The sequence below is a fragment of the Oncorhynchus nerka genome, linkage group LG22, assembly GCF_034236695.1.
Source record: "Oncorhynchus nerka isolate Pitt River linkage group LG22, Oner_Uvic_2.0, whole genome shotgun sequence".
Lineage (NCBI taxonomy): Eukaryota > Metazoa > Chordata > Actinopteri > Salmoniformes > Salmonidae > Oncorhynchus > Oncorhynchus nerka.
In genome coordinates, this window is record NC_088417.1 from 32,877,041 (window position 1) to 32,897,690 (window position 20,650).

At 43.1% G+C, this 20,650-nt stretch overlaps 1 protein-coding gene and 1 long non-coding RNA gene across 2 annotated transcripts in view; both read right to left on the reverse strand.

Moving 5' to 3' along the window:
• LOC115105112 (enhancer of polycomb homolog 1-like) overlaps positions 1-2,390 on the reverse strand; it is a 52,360-nt gene extending 49,970 nt beyond the window's left edge. The window contains 1 exon segment of the mRNA XM_029626746.2: positions 1,908-2,390. Coding sequence (XP_029482606.2) covers positions 1,908-2,060 — 153 coding nt within the window. The 5' untranslated portion in view covers positions 2,061-2,390.
• Positions 2,391-4,092: 1,702 nt separating this feature from the next.
• Positions 4,093-19,559, reverse strand: LOC115105113 (uncharacterized). The gene is made up of 3 exons (XR_003859834.2): positions 19,252-19,559; positions 4,950-5,044; positions 4,093-4,706 (listed from the first exon to the last, which is right to left on the reverse strand). It is a non-coding gene; the product is annotated as an uncharacterized LOC115105113 (long non-coding RNA).
• Between the last annotated feature and the right edge of the window lie 1,091 nt (positions 19,560-20,650).

A 20,650-nucleotide genomic window follows, 5' to 3' on the forward strand; every position in this document is an offset into this window, starting at 1 on the left:
TAGTCATAGCAACTGCTCCATTTTGCTGCTCAGGAGACAGTTGCCTGTACACAGCTGATAACCACATTACAGGATTTTGGCAATGACGGCAGCCCTTGCACTTACTGAAGAGTCGGATGAACTCATGGATATTGGACATGTGTAATTGTGTGCGTCTCCGTGTGCATCGAAGGTAAAGTAGTAAATGACTACAACATGGTGCGAGGTGAGCGTGTGTGCTGACTGAAGGAAATGTTATATATATTTTTTTAAATAAGCAGAAATGGCCCTTTCCCTGGTTGCTAAAATAGTTCACTTAAATTTCAGTTTGTGTGACAAAACAAAGTTTAGTATAGAGAATCACTGTACCCTTTTCCATAACCAAAAACATTATTTTCAGCTGTTTGAAGCTGGTTTACAAAAGAAAAACAGTAATGGGAAAGAGCAGAGCTGTTGCTTCTTAGACTTGCTTTCAATGAGAATGAAAGATCTATACCAATCCTGCCGGAATCCTACGTGTCAGAGAGTCCTGTTACTATGTCAACCTCTAATTTGCATCGTAACATTCTACTATCAACTAAATGTAAAGTGCTCATGAGCGACAATGACATGAACATATATTCAGCCTGACATTCACATGATCCTGATATGATTACATCCCAAAATTAATGTGAAATGCACTCATAAGTTAGCTATGACAGCAATATATGTAGACTACTTCGCTTTTGTCTGGTCTTGCTAGCAGTAGCCACTAGCCCAGCCAGCAGCCCTGGGCGGAGCATTGCACCCTGGGAATCATTATGCTGTGTAAAATCCATCATATGGTGTGTAGACTACTGCAATATAGAAGTTTCAGAAATTAGCTTCAATGTTTTGTCATTTTGGAACTAAACTATTCATTTAATGCATTCAATTATTTAGCTGTAATGAATAATAGGTATAATGTATAGCAGTTGACCCAATAAGGTCATAGCAAATTAACCGATATGTATCATATTACATTTTAAAACAGTTTAGATTTCAATTGTATCCTTCGAGTCTCCGATAGGGTTTTGCACAAGAAACATTTATGATATTCCCTTACAAAGAAAAGGAGTGCATTAACACTGCAGAATGCAGCAAATACTGCTTCCAATATATACATTTTTTAATGCAGTAATTTTGCTGTGTATCTGCATTACACTGTAGTTCTTCTGTAATTACTGCATCCAAAACCAGTTACTACACGTACTGCAGTTTCAAAACAGAAATCTATTTTTGTAAGGGTAATATGAAGTTTTATTTTTTTTTAAGGAATTGAAAATACTATTAAGATTGTTCAATGTGTAAAAAATAAATAAAATCCATGGTTATTCTGACTTCAGCTAATACGCTCTTTTTTGTGCCGTGGTATCGTTTCGGTATAGAGTATCGTGATACCAAACCTGGTATAGTATCAATTCTGGTATCGTGACAACACTGCTACTAGTGACACTTCCAGACACGAACATGGTCGGTTTTAGGCGATCTGGCCAAATGTGTTGCACATTCAAAACATGTCGACTCAATGTCTCCCCCTGGTATTTGTTCATGGTAAGGGCACCACTTCAAAGCCCATCCCCAGCAGTCTTTGGCAAAGTGAAAGTCAACAAAATGGCGGATTCGAAACGAATCACGTGACCCCTTTGTGCTTTCCAATACAATTCCATTTGAAATAAGTGGACACAACACGGCTAACGAACCCAAATTCGAAACAATACACGGTTAGGATTAGATTAACGGAAAAATGTAGGTTTAACACGCAAATTACGTCGCTATCTACCGTGTTCACGGTAAACCGATATGGCCGCCATTTTGTGCAAAGTTGCGCAGGCAAAGTAGCGACGCCCCCCATATTGTGAAAATGTGGAATACATATCAAATATGAATCTGCCAGCGATAAAACATACCGATTCTTCCTCTTTCTCCATCCCAGTTGGCATTTGCGGTACTGCCCGATTGATAGAGGCATATTCGTGCAGGTCTGGCAAGTCCTCGCAGCGAAAGACGGGTAGAGGCTTGGTAGCGTCCAGCGCCCGTGCCCGAAACGACAATTTACTCATGTTTTTTTATAATGTAAGATTCAGCATTAATCTAACCGATAACCTAAGGTTCACAACAGTACTGCTTTGAGTTCTCATGGATGGATCTGCGATGTTCGCCAGAAGTCAACCGTTCGATTGGTAGTAGGGTAGGTATATGGAGATGCGAACGGAGCCGGGAAGGCCCGGGTTTTGATCGCTCACTGTCGGTCTCTTTTTTCCGAGGCTCCGCTCTCCCTGGTTCAATACGCCATGGCCAACATGGCGGACATTACAAACTCTAGCAGCTCCTAGCGGCCCAACCCCCGGTCACACAACAGCCATTCCCACACGGTTTTGCACGCGTGCGCGCTCGCGGAGCCCAGGGGAGGGGGTGCCGGGGGAAGAAGAGTACTCTCACGTTCCCACCGTAAAAACTGCCTGGAATGAATATTCACATACTAGGAGAGGCAGCTGCAAACCAGTGCGCGCTACTGGCGAACGAAATCATTTGCTGTAAATGTGTTTTTTAAAATGTATTCTACAGCACAGGGCGACAGACGGGCCTGGCGCGATTATTAATAGTTTGCACAAAACGCAGCCCCCCCCAAAAAAACAACCTGGAATACAATAACTTAATTTGAACTGTAAAATAAACTAAAGCAACTGACAGTTTGTATAATGATACGCTGCATGAACTCTAGATGGGCTACTTGAATAGTTGTATGTTGGATAGTTGTATACAAATGCAGCAGACTGTTGTGAAAATAATTTGCTTACTAAATATGAAAAGAAAATCACTAATCAGTGTACCAAAGATGGGTTAACTAATTGTATGGGACACATTTCTTAGTCAATGTTGCCCTCTTGTGGCATAACCTAAGAGTACTGGGCAGTGTTGGTTATTTCCAACTTCAACCGAACTTCCCCAAAAATGTTTTATTTAACCCTAGTTTTACCAGGTAAATTGACAGACAACACATTATCATTTACAGCAACGACATGGAGAACAGTTACAGGGGAGAGGAAGGGGGATGAATGAGCCAATTGTAAGCTAGGGATGATTAGGTGACCGTGATGGTATGAGGGCCAGATTGGACATTTAGCCAGGACACAAGAGGTTAACACCTCTAGTCTTACAATAAGTGCCATGAGATCTTTAGTGACTACAGAGAGTCAGGACACCCGTTTAACATCCCACCTGAAAGATGCCCGCTCCCCCCGGCCACATTTAGAGGAGGTATGACATCGCGTCAGTGTGACTCAAATAGTTACACACACAAAAAGTCCTCATTATCGGAGTTCCACCTGCAACTGGACACACATTTTTTTAAGACACTGGTGCCATCTGAATTGAGAACAAAGAAAGTATCGACAAGTAAAGGTTAATCCAAAATATCCTGATTATTGCTAGCAACATTATGCTCAACCTTAAACACAAGCTTTGCCGCTAAGGTTAGAGTTCATTTGGTGATCAGAAGATAGGTTTGGGCCTGCATCCTAGAGTGCTACTGGACCTGAAAGCACATGCTCCAACCTAGCTCTCAAACCCTTCTCTCCATAGGGTTTCAGTGGCTACCTTCGCACACAGCTGGCTCAGTGTGAAGTACAATTTCGACCCCCTCGTTTTAACATTTAAGGTCTTGCAGTCATCCTATTTCCCAAGTAAAAATAGCCTATGACCAAAACCCATAATATTTGTAGGCTATTAAAAACCTCAGAATAAGAAATTGTATCTTGGGTGGGGAGCTTACATTCATGACCTTGCCTTGATTGACAGCTGTTTGAAACACCCTTATGGGCATTGCCAGGTAACAAGGTAAACAATGGGCCACGTCATTCCAAGCCTAAATAGTATGTATGCCTCAACCCATTTTCTCTGCAAAATGCTCTGAGTTGATCATGGACTGTTGGATATCAGACAAACCGCAGCAATACACAATTGCATTTCTATTGTTTTGTAATTATATTACAGAATACAGTTCACCGATACACTTCCTCACAACAATTTATAAAGCCTGAATCACCTTAGAAGCTTCGACGTAAGTGAATGTACATGAAAAACAGCATACAATAAGTGTACTGGACTATTTATTGGTGCCTCTGCATTAGCATTATAAATGACTATATATATTCAGAATTGTATGAATTGATCAGACATTTGATAATTTACAATAGGCTAGCATATCCAAAATATTGATCAACATGAAAACTCGAGAAAAAAGTGAGAAATAATGTTGAGACATTTGACATAAAAATGTAATTACAGCCATAAACCTAGTATAGGCACCCTGCCGCCCTTGTGTCCCTACAGTGCGCAGGACCCACTGACTTATTCAATTTGTAACTCAAATCTCCAGTCCGAATGCTTGACAAATTATATAAAAAGTAACAAAATGATGTGATGTCAAGTAAAGTGAACTACTAAGGCTTTAGGAAATGCAACCAACTACAAAGATTGATGGGGAGAGGAGGGGGACCCATGTACCCTGCTTCAATCAAGCAGGCGTCAGTCACCCACTTGGCTTCAGTCGCCCCCTCAAGACTGAAGCAGGAGACAAATCCAGCTATGGCCTCCTTGTCAGGCCTCTTACACTGGGGAGATAGCTCGCACAGCTTCCCCACATACGGCGCTGGATCAAGGGGGACATTGATCCAAGATGAGATCCAGAAGCCTGTCTGCGTAGCCTGTAATGTTTTTGAAAAGGCAAATGTTTGTTAATTATGTAGTGAATTGAAATGTTCTGATTTATGATGCTATCAATTTGTTAATGCAGAAATCTCATTCTACAATGTGTTTTCAAGTGCTGAAATTGAAATATGCAATATTTGTTCAGGCACTTTTGTGAAACTTTTCAATGTTTGTATGTGGATTTTCTGTGTGCCTGAAATGCACAATTAATGCAGATTTGATATGAATAAATGACTTACAGAATGTTGAGTCTGTCTTCACAGAATATCCTTCTTTGCCTTGGGAAAGCTGTTTTTGTATTACAGCATTCCTCCTGTGATGGTTGCCTGGGAAGCTGTGCAGACAGACAGTATATTTTGAATTTAAAAAATAATGTATTTCATTAGTTTGATGACAGTGGCAAGACAAAAGGAGATGTAGTGAAATCCCCCCCCGATCATCATGATTAGACCCAATGACACAAGCTACATCAACTGCAAGACAACCCACACAAGAATGGTAAATGGTAAAGCACCCTTTACTGGTTCTAACAGCTGACCAATCAGCTTGCTGCCGAGGCTTAGCAAAATGTAGGAAAAGTTGTTTGACCAGATAAAATGCTATTTCTCCAAACAAATGAACAATAGACTTTCAGCATGCTTAGAGAACGGCACTGACACAAATTACTGATTGGTTGAAAGAAATTGTTAAAAACATTGTGGGAGCCGTACTGATAGATTTCAGTACAGCCCTTGAGATTATTGACCATAACGAGTTGTTGAAAAAAAAAAAAAAACTTGTTATGGCTATTCAACCTCAGCTCTGAATCTATATGGCATTATTTAATGGAAGCTTCTCTAATGTTCAACATATAAAGTGTGGTACCGCAGGGTAGCTCTCTTGGCCCGCTACTCTTTTCTATTTTTATTAATGACCTACCACGGGCATTAAAACAAAGCCTGTGTGTCTATGTATGCGGATGATTCAATGCTATACGCGTCAGCAACCACAGCTAAACAGAGTTGCATCAGTTTTAGAATGGAGGAGCTATATTTATTTCAATCTCAACTTGTAAAGCGCACCTCCCAGCAAGGTTTTACTCCCGCCAAAATAAGTCCAATGTGTTTCTATGGGCTTATTTTGGGCATAAGCTTGTCGCCTGCCTTCCCACATTGGGACTACTCCTATTGTTAGGGGGGAAACATAAGCATCTTGTCATTACATACAGATCTATGATAGTGTTTTCTGTTGGTCACGCCATTTTACTGTTTGGAAAAAATGTAACCGTTTATTGACCGGTTAATGAGGGTCAGTTAGTCGGCAACAAAATTGATTGAAATGTGCATATTGAATAGTTTTACACAGATGTGGAGAGGTCTGTCTGTGATAAAGAGATTCTCTGCTTTTTGACACCACACAATGCAAGTCCCGCAGGCTCTAGTTTTATCTTATCTTGATTATTGGCCAGTCATATAGACAGGTGCTGCAAAGGACCTCGAAAAATTGCAGCTGGCCCAGAACAGAGTAGCACATCTTGCTCGTCACCGTAATCAGAGGGCTAATATCAATACTATGCATGCCAGTCTCGCTTTGTTAAAAGTAGAGGAGAGTGACTGCATTTCTTATTTTTTAAGAAACCTTGTGTTAAATTCTAAATTGTTTACATAGGCAACTTACACACAGCTCTGACACACACACACGTAACCCGCCAGACATGCCACCAGGGGTCTTTTTCCAGTTCACAAATCCAGAACAAATTCAAGAAAATATACAGTATTATATATTGCCATGATTGCATGGAACTCCCCATCTCAGATTGTTCAAGTGAACAGCAACCCTGGTTTAAAAAACCTGAATGCAACACCTCCCAGCATAACACTTCTCATTTAACATTTACATTTAAGTCATTTAGCAGACGCTCTTATCCAGAGCGACGTACAAATTGGTGCTTTCACCTTATGACATCCAGTGGAACAGCCACTTTACAATAGTGCATCTAAGTCTTTTAAGGGGGGGGGTGAGAAGGATTACTTTATCCTATCCTAGGTATTCCTTAAAGAGGTGGGGTTTCAGGTGTCTCCGGAAGGTGGTGATTGACTCCGCTGTCCTGGCGTCGTGAGGGAGTTTGTTCCACCATTGGGGGGCCAGAGCAGCGAACAGTTTTGACTGGGCTGAGCGGGAACTGTACTTCCTCAGTGGTAGGGAGGCGAGCAGGCCAGAGGTGGATGAACGCAGTGCCCTTGTTTGGGTGTAGGGCCTGATCAGAGCCTGGAGGTACTGAGGTGCCGTTCCCCTCACAGCTCCGTAGGCAAGCACCATGGTCTTGTAGTGGATGCGAGCTTCAACTGGAAGCCAGTGGAGAGAGCGGAGGAGCGGGGTGACGTGAGAGAACTTGAGAAGGTTGAACACCAGACGGGCTGCGGCGTTCTGGATGAGTTGTAGGGGTTTAATGGCACAGGCAGGGAGCCCAGCCAACAGCGAGTTGCAGTAATCCAGACGGAGATGACAAGTGCCTGGATTAGGACCTGCGCCGCTTCCTGTGTGAGGCAGGGTCGTACTCTGCGGATGTTGTAGAGCATGAACCTACAGGAACGGGCCACCGCCTTGATGTTAGTTGAGAACGACAGGGTGTTGTCCAGGATCACGCCAAGGTTCTTAGCGCTCTGGGAGGAGGACACAATGGAGTTGTCAACCGTGATGGCGAGATCATGGAACGGGCAGTCCTTCCCCGGGAGGAAGAGCAGCTCCGTCTTGCCGAGGTTCAGCTTGAGGTGGTGATCCGTCATCCACACTGATATGTCTTTCAGACATGCAGAGATGCGATTCGCCACCTGGTCATCAGAAGGGGGAAAGGAGAAGATTAATTGTGTGTCGTCTGCATAGCAATGATAGGAGAGACCATGTGAGGTTATGACAGAGCCAAGTGACTTGGTGTATAGCGAGAATAGGAGAGGGCCTAGAACAGAGCCCTGGGGGACACCAGTGGTGAGAGCACGTGGTGTGGAGACGGATTCTCGCCACGCCACCTGGTAGGAGCGACCTGTCAGGTAGGACGCAATCCAAGCGTGGGCCGCGCCGGAGATGCCCAACTCGGAGAGGGTGGAGAGGAGGATCTGATGGTTCACAGTATCGAAGGCAGCCGATAGGTCTAGAACACATATGTCAGAGTCAAGGCCCGCGGGCCACATCCGGCCCGCAAGAAGGTTTTTTACGGCCCCTGGGATGATCTTGATTTATTATTAGAACCGGCCCGCAGCAAGCCGGCAGCCCGCAGATCTTTTACACGCACCAATACTACATTTCCCACAATGCAAAGGTGACGCACCGAGCAGTAGGCTGCTTCATTTCAATATTTATTGGCACAGCAGTCGTCAGCATCACAGTAAAATTAACTTTCAGATACCCATCAAAAATGGCAAAACGGAAGGTGGATACTGAGAACCGGGGGTTTCAAACAAGGTGGGAGTCGGAGTATATGTTCACGAAGGTAGCTGGAAAACCTGTGTGTCTTCTGTGTGGAGAAAGTGTGGCGGTACTGAAAGAGTATAATCTGAGACGACATTATGAAACGAAACACGCGGACAAAAACAAGAATATGGACATGGAACAAAGGCTACAAAAGGCAGAGGAATTAAAACGAGGCCTCAAATCTCGACAGGCTCTGTTCAAAAAAGCCAAATCACAAGGCCAGGCTGCTGTCAAGGCCAGTTTTATTTTGGCAGAAGAGATCGCTAAATCAGCCCGGCCATTTACGGAGGGGGATTTCATCAAAAACTGCATGATTAAAGTTTGTGACGAAGTTTGCCCAGAAAAAGGCAACTCTTTTTAAATGTGAGTCTGAGCAGAAACACCATTGCCGAGAGAGTAGACCAGTTGTCCATCAATCTAAAAGAGCAGCTTGTGAAAAAGGGAAAAGATTTTATTGCATATTCCTTGGCTGTGGATGAGAGCACCGACATTTCTGACATTGCCCAGTTGTCAATTTTCATCCCGGAGTGGACTCCAACCTAAGCGTGACAGAGGAGTTTTTGGCTTTACGTCCTATGCATGGCACAACTACGGGGCATGATTTGTATGAAGAGGTGTCAAGATGTGTAAATGAGATGGAGCTGCCTTGGGAAAAACTCGTGGGTTTGACAACCGACGGAGCACCTGCGATGTGTGGACACAGGAGCGGACTGGTGGCGAAGATACGGGAAAAGATGCAAGAGGAAAACGCGACAGGTGAGCTGACAGCTTATCATTGTATCATACACCAGGAAGCGTTGTGCGGTAAAGCCTTGAAAATGGAGCATGTAATGAGCATCATCACGCGCACAGTTAACTTTATCAGAGCCAAAGGTTTGAATCACCGCCAGTTCAAGGCATTTCTGACGGAGTTAGAAACGGAGCATGGTGATTTGCCTTATCACACAGAGGTGCGATGGCTAAGCCAGGGAAAGGTGCTTCAAAGATGTTTCGAGCTTCGTGAGGAGATTTGTCTGTTCTTGGACAGCAAAGGGAAAGACACAACACAACTCCGAGACGAAATGTTTCTGTGTGAAATGGCTTTTCTGTGTGACATTACGAGTCATCTGAATGCAATAAACTTGCAGCTGCAGGGTCGGGATCGTGTCATCTCTGATATGTACAGTACAGTGAAGGCATTTAAAACCAAACTGACTCTGTGGGAGACGCAGATGCGGAAAGAAAATTTGAGCCACTTTCCCAGCTGCCAGACCATGAAAGAGAAGCTCTCTACCAGTGCGTTCCCGAGCACACAGTTGGCTGATAAAATAGGTATGCTTGCCGCTGACTTTCGACGCCCGATTTGCTGACTTTGAAGCACAAAAAAGCAGGTTGGAACTGCTCGGTAACCCATTTGCTGTTGACGTGGAAAGCTCACCACCAAACCTCCAAATGGAGTTGATTGACCTCCAATGCAATGATGCACTGAGGGCAAAATATGCGGCAGTGGGTGCTGCGGAGTTCGCCCGTTTCCTCCCGGCACAATGCCCCAGCTGCGCATCCAGGCTGCTCAAACGTTGTCTATGTTTGGCAGCACATACCTGTGTGAACAACTGTTTTCTTTGATGAACCTGAACAAAACATCACACAGAAGTCGACTTACTGCTGAACACCTCCACTCAATTCTGAGGATTTCTTCAGCTCAGAGCCTTACCCCGAACATTGATGAACTTGTGGAAAAGATGGGACACCACCAAGTATCACCCTCAACCTCAAACAAGTGAACATTACTGTGCAATCACATATTTAGAGTTTTTACTCAGTTCAAGTTTAAAAGTTAAAATTTAATATTTGTTTTCACTGCATGTTACTTCTCCTTAAACAAAGTGTTGTTTTTGATTAATAGATTTTTGCACTTTATTTTTTTGTATTTCAATCCAATTATATTTTTAAAATATTTCAGTTGAGTGGATGATAGAAAATTGCTATTGTTTTTTCTTTGAAGTAAATTTAGCCCACTTTTGCTAAAATAGAAAATATAGTCTACTGATGGTGCCTTGAATACCGGTTTCTTTCATTTAATGTTCATGTTATGGGGATATTTATATAAAGGAAATTTGTCTTTTGTGTCTGTTGAAAATTAAAGATTACTGACAGAGCCATAAGAAAATATTGCTTTATTTATCTGATCATATTGTAATATATTTGTTAGGTTTTCAGTAGGTTCAATTAGGTTCACTAGACTATATGCGTCATTTAAAAATTTTTCAATGAACATTCGAACAGTCCGGCCCTCGTCTTGTAGCTGATTTTTTTATTTGGCCCTCCGTCCATTTGACTTTGACACCCCTGGTCTAGAAGGATGAGAGCAGAGGAGAGAGAGTTAGCTTTAGCAGTGCGGAGCGCCTCCGTGATACAGAGAAGAGCAGTCTCAGTTGAATGACTAGTCTTGAAACCTGACTGATTTGGATCAAGAAGGTCATTCTGAGAGAGATAGCGGGAGAGCTGGCCAAGGACGGCACGTTCAAGAGTTTTGGAGAGAAAAGAAAGAAGGGATACTGGTCTGTAGTTGTTGACATCGGAGGGATCGAGTGTAGGTTTTTTCAGAAGGGGTGCAACTCTCGCTCTCTTGAAGACGGAAGGGACGTAGCCAGCGGTCAGGGATGAGTTGATGAGCGAGGTGAGGTAAGGGAGAAGGTCACCGGAAATGGTCTGGAGAAGAGAGGAGGGGATAGGGTCAAGCGGGCAGGTTGTTGGGCGGCCGGCCATCACCAGATGCGAGATGTCATCTGGGGAGAGAGGGGAGAAAGAGGTCAGAGCACAGGGTAGGGCAGTGTGAGCAGAACCAGCGGTGTCGTTTGACTTAGCAAACGAGGATCGGATGTCGTCGACCTTCTTTTCAAAATGGTTGACGAAGTCATCTGCAGAGAGGGAGGAGGGGGGGGGGGAGGATTCAGGAGGGAGGAGAAGGTGGCAAAGAGCTTCCTAGGGTTAGAGGCAGATGCTTGGAATTTAGAGTGGTAGAAAGTGGCTTTAGCAGCAGAGACAGAGGAGGAAAATGTAGAGAGGAGGGAGTGAAAGGATGCCAGGTCCGCAGGGAGGCGAGTTTTTCTCCATTTCCGCTCGGCTGCCCGGAGCCCTGTTCTGTGAGCTCGCAATGAGTCCTCGAGCCACGGAGCGGGAGGGGAGGACCGAGCCGGCCTGGAGGATAGGGGACATAGAGAGTCAAAGGATGCAGAAAGGGAGGAGAGGAGGCAGAATCAGGAGATAGGTTGGAGAAGGTTTGAGCAGAGGGAAGAGATGATAGGATGGAAGAGGAGAGAGTAGCGGGGGAGAGAGAGCGAAGGTTAGGACGGCGCGATACCATCCGAGTAGGGGCAGTGTGGGAAGTGTTGGATGAGAGCGAGAGGGAAAAGGATACAAGGTAGTGGTCGGAGACTTGGAGGGGAGTTGCAATGAGGTTAGTGGAAGAACAGCATCTAGTAAAGATGAGGTCGAGCATATTGCCTGCCTTGTGAGTAGGGGGGGGAAGGTGAGAGGGTGAGGTCAAAAGAGGAGAGGAGTGGAAAGAAGGAGGCAGAGAGGAATGAGTCAAAGGTAGACGTGGGGAGGTTAAAGTCGCCCAGAACTGTGAGAGGTGAGCCGTCCTCAGGAAAGGAGCTTATCAAGGCATCAAGCTCATTGATGAACTCTCCGAGGGAACCTGGAGGGCGATAAATTATAAGGATGTTAAGCTTGAAAGGGCTGGTAACTGTGACAGCATGGAATTCAAAGGAGGCGATAGACAGATGGGTAAGGGGAGAAAGAGAGAATGACCACTTGGGAGAGATGAGGATCCCGGTGCCACCACCCCGCTGACCAGAAGCTCTCGGGGTGTGCGAGAACACGTGGGCGGACGAAGAGAGAGCAGTAGGAGTAGCGGTGTTGTCTGTGGTGATCCATGTTTCCGTCAGTGCCAAGAAGTCGAGGGACTGGAGGGAGGCATAGGCTGAGATGAACTCTGCCTTGTTGGCCGCAGATCGGCAGTTCCAGAGGCTACCGGAGACCTGGAACTCCACGTGGGTCGTGCGCGCTGGGACCACCAGATTAGGGTGGCCGCGGCCACGCGGTGTGGAGCGTTTGTATGGTCTGTGCAGAGAGGAGAGAACAGGGATAGACAGACACATAGTTGACAGGCTAGAGAAGAGGCTACGCTAATGCAAAGGAGATTGGAATGACAAGTGGACTACACGTCTCGAATGTTCAGAAAGTTAAGCTTACGTAGCAAGAATCTAATTGACTAAAATGATTAAAATGATACAGTACTGCTGAGGTAGGCTAGCTGGCAGTGGCTGCGTTGTTGACTTTGTAGGCTAGCTGGCAGTGGCTGCGTTGTTGACACTACACTAATCAAGTCGTTCCGTTGAGTGTAAAGTTTCTACAATGCTGCTATTCGGGGGCTAGCTGGCTAGCAGTGTTGATTACGTTACGTTGCGTTAAAAGAACGACAATAGCTGGCTAGCTAACCTAGAAAATCGCTCTAGATTCTCCCCTACTTGACCTACATATTTAGTGTGCATGTACTGATACGTAGGCTGTGTGACATTTTAATTGTATGTAGTTCTGTCCTTGAGCTGTTCTTGTCTATTAATGTTCTGTATAATGTCAAGTTCCATGTGGACACCAGGAAAAGTAGCTTCTGCAACAGCTAATGAAAATCCTAATAAAATACCAAATGGAATGGAAAAACTGATTTTCAGCACTGTCTGTGTGCTGGCAGATCAAAGACTCAGTGTAAGGGGCTTAGGGATAGAATAAATAAAAACTGACTATAGGCGTGTCAAAGAAAATATACCGTTCACAAGTCAAAACAGCCACCGTTGAATGATCTAACATCTCCCAAATGTTGGCTACCGTGTCAGACTCATCAAACTCTGATACTTACATTATGGTCAGTGCTTTTAAGATCCACTGTGAATGATGGTATAGCATCAATCTTCAGGATTAGCTTCCTGACAAGACCCATTGAATGTTTTCCACAATTAATAAATCAACTTTACCCAAAATGTGCCCTGCACACACATGATATGGTGGTAATTTTCAGTGCAGTCTGTCCACCCCAAATGAAAAGCAGCCACTGCTCTCGGATGTCTTCATTCTTCGAAAAATTGTGTAAGGTTAATGTCACACTACGGCATACAGTAGGTGTGCTTTTACCGGCACGCTGGTAAGTAGCTTGTTAACTAACAATCACACCACAGATGAAAGGTTACCAGTACGCTCTGCTTTGGCTAGCTACTAGTAGCTTACGGTTTGTAAATAAAGCCAAAGCAAGGCGTAGGTGCACATGATGGTTAAGGCTATACATACAGTACCAGTTAAAAAAGTTTGGATACACCTACTCATTCAAGGGTTTATTTTAACAAAACATATTCTTCAAAGTAGCCACCCTTTGCCTTGACAGTTTTGCACTCTTGGCATTCTCTCAACCAGCTTCATGAGGTAGTCCCCTGGAATGCATTTCAATTAACAGGTGTGCCTTGTTAAAAGTTAATTTGTGGAATTTATTTCCTTCTTAATGCGTTTCAGCCAATCAGTTGGGTTGTGACAAGATAGGTTGGTATACAGAAGATAGTATTTTACCAAAAAGGACAAAGTCCATATTATGGCAAGAACAGCTTAAATAAGCAAAGAGAAATGACAGTTCATCATTACTTTAAGACATGAAGGTCAATCAATCCAGAAAATTAAGAACTTTGAAAGTTTCTTCAAGTGCAAAAACCATCAAGCGCTATGATGAAACAGGCTCTCATAAGGACCCCCACTGGGAAGGAAGACCTAGAGTTACATCTGCTGCAGAGGATAAGTTCACTAGAGTTAACTGCACCTCAGATTACAGCACCAAATAAATGTTTCAGAGTTCAAGTAACAGACATCAACTGTTCAGAGGAGACTGCGTGAATCAGGCCTTCATGGTCGAATTGCTGCAAAGAAAATCACTAAAGGACACCAATAATAAGGAGAGACTTGCTTGGGCCAAGAAACACGAGCAACGGACTTTAGGCTGGAGGAAATCTGTTCTTTGGTCTGAGTCCAAATGTGTGATTTTTGGTTCCAACCACAGTGTCTTTATGAGATGCAGAGTAGGTGAACGAATGATCTCTGCATGTGTGGGTCCCACCGTGACGCATGGAGGAGATTTGATGGTGTAGGGGTTCTTTGCTGGTGACACTGTCAGTAATTTATTTAGAATTCAAGGCACACTTAACCAGCATGGCTACCACAGCATTCTGCAGTGAAACGCCATCCCATCTGGTTAGCAAGCAGTGTAACTAATTTGTTTTTGGCCTCCAATCACCCAACCTCAACTCCTCAAATGGTTGGAAAAGCATTCCAGGTGAAGCTGGTTGAGAGAATGCCAAGAGTCTGCATAGCTGTTATCAAGACAAAAGGTGGCTACTTTGAAGAATCTCAAATATATTTAGATTCGTTTAACACTTTTTTTGGTTACTACATGATTCCATGTGTTATTTCATAGTTTTGATGTCTTCACTATTATTCTACAATGTAGAAAATAGTACAAAGAAAGAAAAACCCTTGACTGAGTAAGTGTCCAAACTTCTGACTGGTACTGTATTTAAATTTAGGTAAGATAATGCTAGCATTGGTGTATTACATTTCCAGTTTATGTGACGTTGTATAAGCTGGAAGTAAATCCATAGTAATGCCTGCCTCCTGAATCTAAGTGTTTGACTTGGGGAGGGGGACCAGTAACTTTATGATCCATCCTGATCAATGTACCACTAACTGGTTTCATTCAAATATGATCCAATTTGATGAAAAACATGATTTTCAGTGTTCAGGATCTTTAAAAACACAGGGAAATTTTTATTTATTTTTTTACATTTATTTAACTACGCAAGTCAGTTAAGAACAAATTATTATTTTACAATGACGGCCTACCTACCCCAGCCAAACCCTCCCCTAACCTGGACGATGCTAGACCAATTGTGCGCCACCCTATGGGTCTCCGATCACAGCCAGTTGTGATAAAGCCCAGGATCGAACCAAGGTCTGTAGTGACTAGTCTAGCACTGAGATGCAGTGCCTTAGTTTATGGCTCCCGAGTGGCGCAGCAGTCTATCTATAACCTGGGGTATTCTGAAGGCAGTGCTATTGAGGTTGGATGATGATGAAGACCAATAAAAGAACATCAATATAACGAACTGTATTCATTAGACCTATAACGGCATATAAGTGCATTCTGAAATTATTCAGATCCCTTGACTTTACACATTTTGTTACGTTACAGCCTTATTCTAAAATGTATTCAATAAATAAAAATCCCCAGCGATCTAAACAATACCCCACAGGCTTAGAAAATGTTGCAAATGTATTAAATAAAAATACTGAAATACCCTATTTATATAAGTATTCAGACCCTTTGCTATGAGACTTGAAATTGAGCTCAGGTGCACCCTTGAGTTTCTAAACTTGGTTGCAGTCCACCTGTGGTAAAGGCATGCACCTGTGTTTATGAGGTCCCACAGTTAACAGTGCACGTCAGAGAAAAAATCTATCCATGAGGTCGAAGGAATTGTCCGTAGAGCTCCGAGACAGGATTGGGTCGAGGCACAGATCTGGGGAAGGGTACCAAACAATTTATGTAGCATTGAAGGTCCCCAAGAACACAGTGGCCTCCATCATTCTTAAAATGTTTGGAATCACCAAGACTCTTCCTAGAGCTGGACGCACGGCAAAAAATTGAGCAATCGGGGGAGAAGGGCCTTGGTCAGGGAGGTGACCAAGAACCGAGGGTCATTCTGACAGAGCTCTAGAGTTCCTATTTGAAGATGGGAGTCAACTATCTCTGCAGCCCTCCACCAATCAGTCCTTTTATGGTGGAGAGGTAATTCTCTGGTGAGATGAAATCAAGATTGAACTCTTTGGCCTGAATGCCAAGGTTCACATCTGGAGGAAACCTGGCACCATCACTACGGTGAAGCATGGTGGTGGCAGCATCATGCTGTGGGGATGTTTTTCAGTGGCAGGGACTGCGAGACTAGTCAGGATCGAGGGAAAGATGAACGGAGCAAAGTAAAAAGATCCTTGATGAAAACCTGCTCCACAGCGATCAGGACCTCAGACCGGGGCGAAGTTTCACCTTCCAACAGGACAACGACCCTAAGCACACATCCAAGACAACGCAGGAGTGGCTTCGGGACAAGTCTCTGAATGTCTGAGTGGGCCAGCCTGAGCCCAGATTTGAACCCGACTGAACATCCCTGGAGAAACCTGAAAATAGCTGTGCAGCAACGCTCCCCATCGAACCTGACCGCACTTGAGAGGATCTGCAGAGAATGGGAGAACCTCCCCAAATACAGGTGTGACAAGCTTGTAGCGTCATACCCAAGAAGACTCGAGTCTGTAATCGCTGCCAAAGGTGTTTCAACAAAGTACTGAGTAAAGGGTCTGAATACTTATGTAAATGTGCTATTGAATAAAATATATAAATTAGCTAACATTTATAAAAACATGTTTTTACTTTGTCATAATGAGGCATTATATGTAGATTGATGAGGGGGAAACTAATACAGAATAAGGATGTAACCTAACAAAATGTGGGAAAAGTCAATGGGTCTGAATACTTGCTACTGCCCGAATTCAAAATGGATTATATTTCTTCCCCCCTCACCCAGCGACACACAATACCCCATAATGACAATATGAACATGTATTTAAAATGAAATAATTAATTTACATAAGTTTGATGTTAGATTCACCTTTGGCAGCGAACAACTGAGAGTCTCTGGGAAAGTCCAAGAGCTTTGCACACCTGGATTGTACAATATTTGGCCGTTATTCTTTAAAAAAAAATATCCATCCTCAGTTTTCTATACCCACTAAACTCTACATTTTTTATTCTTTTTAAATCACCATTTGCCTCATGGTGAAATCCCTGAGCGGTATCCCTCCTCTCTGGCAACTGAGTTAGGAAGGAAGCCTGTATCTATAGTGACTGAGTGTATTGACACCATCCAAAGTGTAATTAATAACTTCAATGGTCAACTTCAATGGTCAAGGGATGTCTGCTTTTTTTTTTTACCCATCGGTGCCCTTCTTTTCGGTGCCCTTCTTTGCATCCATGAGCTAGCTACCTTAAAAAGAAAATTACCAGCACAGTAGGTCCGCGAGACAACTTTACCAGCATCATAGCTGGAATCATTGTGACATGAAATACGAATGATAGTGTAATCAATCTGTAATAATTACGTAAATATGTATTAACGCGTTAAATTATGTGATGTGCAGCTATATTCAAGTCCTGATTGGCCATAGTGTTATTTGACACGTCAAATAGGGCCATCCATAGAAATCCTGGTTGAGAATGAAACAACTTAACAAATGAACAATGAAATAGCACAGCAAGTAAGTGAAAGAAATAGGTTTCGGTTATGTCTTACTGGTAATGGGGACATACGTAAATTCCAACAAAATAACATTTTGGTCAGTGTGGTGTGTGTAACCTGTATTTAACTAGGCAAGTCAATTAAGAACAAATTCTTATTTACAATGACAGCCGGCACGACGCAGGGCCAACTGTAATCCGCCCTATGGGACTCCCACGGCCGGATGTGACACAGTCTGGATTCGAACCAGGGACTGTAAGTGACGCCTCTTGCACTGAGATGCAGTGCCGTAGACCGCTGCGTCCATGTGTGTGTGTGTGTGTTAACTATTTAACTGTACTAGAATGGGCAATGGTGTAGGAACATCCCAAGGATACCAGATAGCTATTGACCCTACAGTTACTAGCTAGATTTCATGTAGCCAAGCCATGTGCATGAGTAGCCACTAGCCAGTCAATGAGAGAGCAACAGCACATATAGAACAATGACCCAGCTAGTTCACTATGTAGAAATCTGACGCATCCCGTTGGCGTTTTCACTCAACACCAAATATGGTGATGAAAGGATGCCCAGTGGGCAGCAGTGGGAGAAGATTGAGCAAGATGGATTTTGGCCGACATTCTGCAAATGTTCTCATCCATAAAACATTTGATCTCAATACAGCTTTGTTACGAACAGAATGGACTAAGTTTTGTAGACTTTACCCTTTGCCTAAGTAAATTGCGTTGTTTAAGAGCACAAGGGCGAATTGAGTTAATGCAAATGCGCATTTCAGAGTAGACGTTCTCGAACGGAAATATGCAAATACTTGCTAGAATGCGCCAATAGGATTTTGCTAGCTCGCTCTTGGCTCTGCCCACCTTGCTGGTTTGCCCACTATGATTCATTTCCTGAATTGGTAACGACAAGCAGTGGTCTACCTTCGGTTAGTAGAAAAAAATAACCCGCCCTCAATGATGGCCAAGAAAATATAAACTGAACGAAGGTTACTTTGCTGTCGATAATAAAACTGCGGAAAGAGAGAAGACCATTTGAGGAAATGAGCTGGCCGCAACCAGATTCCAGACACAAGTGGGAATCAAATGTACCAAACGTTTCAGTTAGTTAGAGACGGACACAAAAATGTGGTAGTTACAACATTAACTAGCTAAAGTTAGCTAGTGAGATTTGCGCTTTGGTCGCTTGACTTGGTTACAAATGGTTGGCTAATTTGTAACTAGCTAAATTAGCGGCCATCAAAAAGTACGTTAGATAGCTGTTGACTAGCAAACAGCACAGTAAGCCAGCCAACTTCTTGTAGAGTTCCACCCACTATAAAATCTGCTTTTACGAATTATTTTTCAGCGAATATGGTCAGGCAGATGTTGGGGCAGCGATAACGTTAGTTACTGAAATGATCATCAAATAGTTTTCCTCAAGAACGAGAGCGGTTGCTAGCAGGTAGCTAACGTTAATTATTTAACGTTATAGCTACAACATTAACGTATATAGAATGAAAAGTGTACGTAGCTGGCTAGATTATGGGGAAGGACATTTGATTATTTTACACCAACAAGTTGTATTTAAAACGAGGGTTGTGATTTAAAACGGCATGGGCGTCGATTGTCTCGGCGACGTCTAATTGTATTGGTTAACTACATTCAAAAACGTAAATGATTAAATGTGTTACTCAACGTAGCTAGAATAGTTACTGGGTCTAAAAGACAAAACAAGAACATTTACTTACCAGGGAGGATGATATCTAGTCGACATGACGAATATTCCAGCTAGCAATAGCGTACTTAGCTAGCGAACGTTATCCATTGCAAACCGCGCATACATAGTTCTTGCTGGGTTGGTACTGCTATCTTGCTGGCTAGCACGCAATCCACAAACACTATGCGGTATTTAGAATGAAGCAACATTTTATGTGTGATGTTTGCTGTCAACGTCGGGTAACTTACTCGAAAGGGATAACTAGCTAGCTGTAGCGAAAAATCAGTTCACCCAAAAGGTTACTTACAGCTGACCAAGCCATAACTTTGCAATGGCAAACAGACTGTTTGTGATTGGACAGCGAGTGGCACCAATAACCTGTAGAGAGCTAGGGGACGATGAGCTCACTGGTTAGTTTACTTCGAAGGACTGAGTAAAAACCAACAAGAAAACTGGTAGAAAGGGTCAGATATCAGAATATTCGTCAATCGTAAAACTGTGAAATTACCAAATGAATTGTTGTACTTTTATATTTTAAACATTTATGGCCAATCTGATGTAAATTTCCTTCAATGGGGCTAGACTGTGTACATGGGTCATCTGACCCGATAATATGGATTTATTGTGGAAGAGTATTATTGGAGAGGTAATGTAGTGTACATACACAGTGACAACATTCCTTCTGAAATAGATTTTTGCAGTGTGATGCAAGGGAAAGGAGGGGGAGGAGATCTGTCCTGCTTTCATCTGTTTCTGCCTCCCTTTGGATGGGCTAATTACAGTATTTCCCATCAGCCACGGATGAGAGTTTTGATTATATTTATTTGACCATTTTAAAACAATACAACTACACATGTGGATATGGCACTATGCCATTAAAATAATCGAGGATGACATAAAACATTAAACAAATACTTATTTTCATTGTGGCCCTCATGTAAATACATGTAAACAAAATATATATTTTACCAGTCAGTTAAGAACACATTCTTATTTTCAATGACGGCCTGGTGGGTTAACTGCCTGTTCAGGGGCAGAACAACAGATTTGTACCTTTGTCAGCTCGGGGGTTTGTCCACCGCTCTAACCACTAGGCTACGCTGCCGCCCCAAGTTAATATAGAAGATTATAACATCAAAACAAAATACATCTCATCAATAGGGAGGAAACCATAAAACAAATCAAATAGATTACCAACTAACGTTCTGGAAACAATTATACTTTATTTAAGCCTGTGCAGTTTTAAAGCATTTTGCCCATAAACCATTTCTTAAGCTTTATCTTAAAACTCCCTATTGTAGGGATGGATTTTATATTGTTTGGTACACCATTCCATTCCTCTGCACCAGTGTTAAGTAAATAGCTTTTTCCAGCCATGCTCCTATAGCGCAGGAGTCTGATATGAGCAACACTGGCTCTGGTGTGATGGC